This window comes from Caretta caretta, chromosome 27 (assembly GCF_965140235.1).
Source record: "Caretta caretta isolate rCarCar2 chromosome 27, rCarCar1.hap1, whole genome shotgun sequence".
Taxonomy (NCBI): domain Eukaryota; kingdom Metazoa; phylum Chordata; order Testudines; family Cheloniidae; genus Caretta; species Caretta caretta.
Window position 1 is genome coordinate 12,934,551 of NC_134232.1, and position 5,453 is coordinate 12,940,003.

The window sequence follows — 5,453 nt, forward strand, 5'->3', positions numbered from 1 at the left end:
GTGTGTGTCGCCAGCGGGGGGTGGGGGGAATGAAGGCCGCTAACAGAGCCGTTAGCGTGACATGCCGGCACGGTGCACCTTCTTCGCTCCTTGCTGTGCTCAGCCGTGAATGCGAGGGGAGCGCTGGAGATGGGGGGTTAACGTGACCGTCCTGGTGTGCGGAGAACTCCGTGTGTCACCCGCACACGCTCATTCATGCCCACGGGCTTCCACCCTGCATGGGGAAGGGGGATTTCTCCAGGAGTAGGTCGGTTTCCGTGGCCCAGACAGTCCTTGCTCTCTGCTGAGCCTGACTGTACTGCCCGGCTGGTAAGCACGGTGTGACCCGTCTGCTAAAGCAACCCCTTTCCCACTGCATCTGAGCAGCTCCCCCCAAGAGGTACTAGGAGAGGGGACATCCCTGGCTTGCGCCCGAATCCCCCAGCCTTCCAGGACCTGGTCATCATGTTCCTGGGCTGGGCCTGGTGTGTATTTACAGCCATTACAGACCACGGGTTTGCTTTCTGCTAGGAAGGAAACAAACCGGCTTTCATTGCCCAGTAACCCCAAGCGATGCAGAGAAGAGCCTCTTTTTTAGCAAGGCTGCGTCCCCCTTGCTTAAGGCTGTGAGCCCTGGTGAGGGGGGATCTCACATGATCAGGGCTTTTGACTTGCATTTTTCTTAAATTTAGAACACACTGAACTTCTCACTCACTCTCCTTCAGAGCCGTTTCTTCGCAGGAGAAGTGTTTGCGGCCCCTTGATGAGACCTCTGCTGCTCCTCTGGGTTTGAGTCATACACGCATTAGGAGAATGGATGTTTGGCACCAGATCTGCTGCTGCTCCTGTGAACAAGAAGAGCCAGAGAACAATCCACTCCTCAGGTATTTATTAATATCAGTAGGGTAGTCAGATTGGAGTCCCGGTGGGCTGGGCGCTGCACGGAGTGAGAGGCAGTCGCTTCTCTGAAGAACTGGATGCAAAAGAGAGCATTATTTGCCTCATTTTAAAGTTGGGGAAACTGAGGCACGGAGCAAGACCGCGACACGCGGTATGTGTGGCTGAGCTCTGAGTCCCGGTTCAGTGCTTTAAACCGCGTCCGTCCTTCCCTTCTGTTCGACATCATAGTGAATTCAGCGTTTGCGTCCGGTGCTATGGTAGCAGCCCTGAGAAGCGTAAGGTGTTCTCTCCCGCATGCCTGTCTGAAGCTGCTTGGCACGGCATCCCCGCATGCTGGTCAGCGGCCGCCATGTTCCGCAGCGGGGCCAGCTCCATTTCTGTGCCAGGATCCCGGCCCCGAGCGTGTGTCGGAGGAACTCGGAGCCCCGGGAGAAGCAAGACGTGGCAGCCATGCAGGCGTTCATACAAGGATGGAGAAAGACGTGCTCACGGCTGCAGGGCAGACGCCTCTGAACCCCGCTTCCCAATCACCTTTGCTCCTCTTTCCTCTACAATGACGGGGGCTGCTTTGGTGGGGGGCTGATGGGGACAGAGCGGGGCTATCCAGCCAGGCTCCGCTGGGATCGGGATTTGCAGAGGGAACGTTTCCACTGCTGCCAGCACTGAGCGGGATCTCCCTCCCCTGTCAATGTCCCTAGAGCCCCCAGGCGCATCCCCCACAAAGATCTAAAGGGCATTTCAGGCCCCCCCCCTTTTTCTTTTTTTAAAAACACCCGGCACCTGGGTCAGGAAGCCTCGGTTTGAACCTGCCCTGCTGCCAATTTTGGTACCCACCTCCCCCCACTCACCCCTTGCCAGCGCCTGCGAGATTCCTGCTGGCTCGACTGCCTCTTCCAGTTGGGGGTATGAGCTCCCTGCCTCCTTCCTGGTTACCCCCCAGGACCCTGCATTCTCCACCAGGCCACATGAGTGTGTGTGAGGTTTGGGGGGGTCCCCTTCCCCTTGAGCCACTGGCTCTGGGCTGCCACTGAAGCAGGGTATTGGATGAGCCATTGTTACAACCTGCTTAGCGCCCGCCCGGCTTCCCTCACCCCCAGTCTTGCAGCCAGGGGCTTGGAAGGGAGGGGTCCATGGGGAAAGCTGCCCCACTGCCCAGTAAAGTGGCCCCCTTTGCATGCCAGCGTCTGGCCGAGCCAGCTGGTGCTGCCTAAGGCCTGGGCGCCAGGCTGGGTGCATGCCATGCGCTGTCTCGCCCGGGGCCGCTCTCCTCTCGTTGCAGTGAGATGCTCCGGTACTTCGATCAGCTGGGGAAGCGCAAACGGGCCCAGGCCACCAACCTGTGGAACGAGCCGGTGGACGACACCCACATGGAGCGCGACGACGACCGCGAACTCTACAACCTGCTGCAGAACCGGGCCAGGCTGCGCCGCGGCTCGGAGGTCGGTGCCCCCGGCCCCTGCTGCCCCTAGGACTCCCTAAGGGCCCCTCTGAGCACGCCTACCCGCAGGGAACTTTCTTCTTCCCTGGGGCTGGAGACGTGTAGGGCTCTGAATGGGGCCCCAGGAGGCCTGGGCTATGCCTGGCTCTGCCACTGACTGGTGCTGTGACCTTTGGCAAGTCCTTGTCCCGTCTGCCTCAGTTTCTCCTCCCCGCCTGTCTGCTTAACCTGGGAGCTCTTCAGGGCTGTGGCTGGCAGTGTTTGGGCAGCGCCCAACAGAACAGGGCCCTGCTCTCACTTAGCTCCTCTGGCTGCTACTGGACCATAACTCCCTTACAGGAAGGGGGTGAGTGAGTGGCCGTGTCAGACCAATGGGAGTGCCCAGCTCGGCTGGGTGGGATCTCACCCCAGCTGGCACATCTACCAGGCACTGAAGTGCTCTAGGCTGCTCTGATGCTGGGATCTCAGAGCCTTCACAACAGATCTGCACTGTATCCATGGGGAAACTGAGGCACAGTGAGGCTGGTACTTGGCCACAGTCACATAGTGGAGTAAGGGCTGTAATTAGAATCCAGGCCAGCTGCCTCCCAGCCCCTGCTCTTCTAAACCACTGGCCCCCACTCCCTTCCCAGAGCCAGGAATAGAACCCAGGAGTCCTGGCTCCTGGTCCGCCCCCTGCTGCCCAAAGCAGCACTGTCCTGTGAAACTCCCAGTCAGTGTCCAAGGCCGGGCTGGGACCGTGGCCGTGGACCGATCAGTGGTGCTGGTGCACGGCAGCCATGGGGGGAGAGCTGGTGCCTTGTGGTTTCCGGGGCCTGACCCCCAGTCCCTCCCCCGCAGGGCTACCGACGCCTGAGCTTCGACATCAGCGCCCACCGCCAAATCCGCCACAAGTTGAAGGACCGCTGGAGGCAGATCCTAGAGGTCCTGGGTACGGCATCCCCTTCCCTGCTGGCGGAGAGGGGCGGGGGGGCTGGGCTGGGCCCTCTCGCCGGGAGGCAGTGCAGCTGAGGGGCTTGTTCAGTGGGACGCGGAGCCCAGCACGCACCGTCGGACCCAGAGAGCAGGACTCACCCTGCCTCTCCTGAGCGCCGGAGCCTCACCCCCGTGGGGGGAGTGTTAATGAGCCCAGGGCGATGGGCTGGTGCCAGGGCAATGCCTGGTCTGAGGGGCTGGCGTCTTCTGCCCTGGGGCTGGAGGGAGTAACTCCTCTAGCGCCTGGTAGCAGTAGTAGGTTCTTATCCCCTCGCAGAGAGGCCCCGCATAGCTCTAGCGAGGGCGAGCGTGGGCTCACAGGCTTCTCTCCTCCCATCCCTGGGCAGGGTTCAGCGGCGAGGCCCACGGCTTGCTCGACATCACCTCCGCGGCCTCCTACAGCTCCCTGAGCCAGCCCCTGCAGGCCCGCCAGCTCCTCGCCGCCCTGGCCGACCAGACCAGCCTCTTCGACCGCCACTGCAGCCTCCCCGAGCGCTACCTCTTCGTCCTGGTGTGTGGGGCGGGGGGGGGGGCAGTTGGCAGGGGTCCCCTTCTCCCCCGTGTCTGCAATCCCTCCGTGAGGGATGATGGGTAATTGCTGCTCCCCCCACAGGGGGAGGTGGGTCCCTCCCTCTGGTCATAGCCCCTTGCTTGCCCCTGACCTTGTGCCCCTCCCCATCCCAGCCTGGCTGTGTCTCTCCCTCCCCAGGACCGGCTGCTCGTCCTGGACGCGGGCGATGACTTCCTCTCCGCTGCCCGGCACTACTACCCCCCGGAGGCCGAGGAGGGGCCCTCCAGCGAGGAGGAGCCCCCCAGCCCCGAGGCCACGCTGGTGACGCTGAGCCCGGCGCCCCAAGGCGGGGAGGAAGAGGAGGAGGCCACAGTGATGGATGAAGTGTCCCTGTTGGTCAAGTTGATAGAGTGAGGCCTGCCCTCAGGGCAGCCGGGCTGCTGACTCTGGGCTGAGAGCTGCCTATTTGTTTATTTCAGCCACCTGTTTTGTGTGTGTGTACACGTACAGTGCCTAGCATGGGAGGGAGGGGGCCTGAAACTGTGTGTTGTGGGGGAATATGTACAGTGCCTGGCACGGGAGGGAGGGGCCTGATCCCTGACGAGTGCCTCTGGCCCTTACCCCGACCATGACTAACGACTCGCTAGAGCCTGCCTGCCGGGGATGAAGACGGGGCCGTTCCCCTTCCCCTGCAGCCCAGCACGTGGCCGCAGAGGGGCAGCTGGGGCTGGCGTTGCTGCTGTAGGCTTGGATCATGTGTCACCCCCAAGCTGGGGGATTTAGGAGGCGTCTATCTTTGTGCTAGTTCAAAGCATCTCCCCCTCCCCCCCCCCCGCCCTTTGGCTTTGGCAGCGGGCCCCGTGAAGCAGTTAACAAGTCTCTGGTTATGTTGTTTACCCGACCCCTGGCTGTCCATCATCCCCCCGCTTTGCGGCCCGTGCGCCCAGATGAGGCTGCAAAAGAGAGGCGGGTGCTCCCTGCAGCTTTGCCTGGGGAGTCAGCAAGGGGGGCATGTCACGGAGTCCCTGGGCGATGCTCTGGAACTGCTCCCCATGAAGCCAGTCAGGACTCTGGGGCAGTCGCCTTTCTGTGAGCAGCCTGTCTTCAGGACACACAGCTCACACAGCTTCCACCTTCCTGGGTCTGACCTCGGAGCATTCAGCATCCTCTGCCCCTCCGTGCGCTTCCCACAGCGAGTCCGCTCAGGCGGGGCTCCTGGGGAAGCCAGAGGGTCCTGCACCCCAACTTCGCAGTCAGACGTGACTCTCAGCCAGCCAGTAAAACAGAAGGTTTATTAGACGACAGGAACATGGTCTAACACAGAGCTTGCAGGTGCAGAGAACGGGACCCCTCAGCTGGGTCCATTTTGGGGGGCAGTGAGCCAGACAACCACGTCTGCACTTCACTCCATGTCCCAGCCAGCCCCAAACTGAAAACCCCCTCCAGCCCCTCCTCCTCTGGGCTTTGTTCCTTTCCCGGGCCAGGTGGTCACCTGATTCCTTTGTTCTCCAACCCTTCAGCTCTCACCTTGCAGGGGGGGAAGGGCCCAGGCCATCAGTTGCCAGGAAACAGGGTGTCGGCCATTCTCTGTGTCCAGACTCCTGCACACACATGCCCTCTAGGGCTCTGCAATGATCATACACCCTTACC

General features: G+C 61.7%; 1 protein-coding gene across 1 annotated transcript; it reads left to right on the top strand.

The window, feature by feature from the left end:
• The first annotated feature begins 208 nt into the window (after window positions 1-208).
• Window positions 209-4,338, top strand: LOC125626586 (melanoregulin-like). The gene is made up of 5 exons (XM_075123681.1): window positions 209-863; window positions 2,159-2,318; window positions 3,158-3,248; window positions 3,640-3,803; window positions 4,002-4,338. The coding sequence occupies exons 1-5, from the start codon at window positions 793-795 to the stop codon at window positions 4,215-4,217; spliced, it is 702 nt and encodes a 233-aa protein (XP_074979782.1). The 5' UTR covers window positions 209-792; the 3' UTR covers window positions 4,218-4,338.
• The last annotated feature ends 1,115 nt before the right edge of the window (window positions 4,339-5,453 follow it).

What these genes read in the sequence shown, in the direction of transcription:
- LOC125626586 (XM_075123681.1), top strand. Translation starts at nt 793, where the DNA reads ATGGATGTTTGGCACCAGATCTGCTGCTGCTCCTGTGAACAAGAAGAG. An exon ending in GAGAACAATCCACTCCTCAG is followed by an intron (nt 864 to 2,158) that starts GTATTTATTAAT and finishes CTCTCGTTGCAG; the next exon opens with TGAGATGCTCCGGTACTTCG. An exon ending in AGCGCTACCTCTTCGTCCTG is followed by an intron (nt 3,804 to 4,001) that starts GTGTGTGGGGCG and finishes CTCCCTCCCCAG; the next exon opens with GACCGGCTGCTCGTCCTGGA.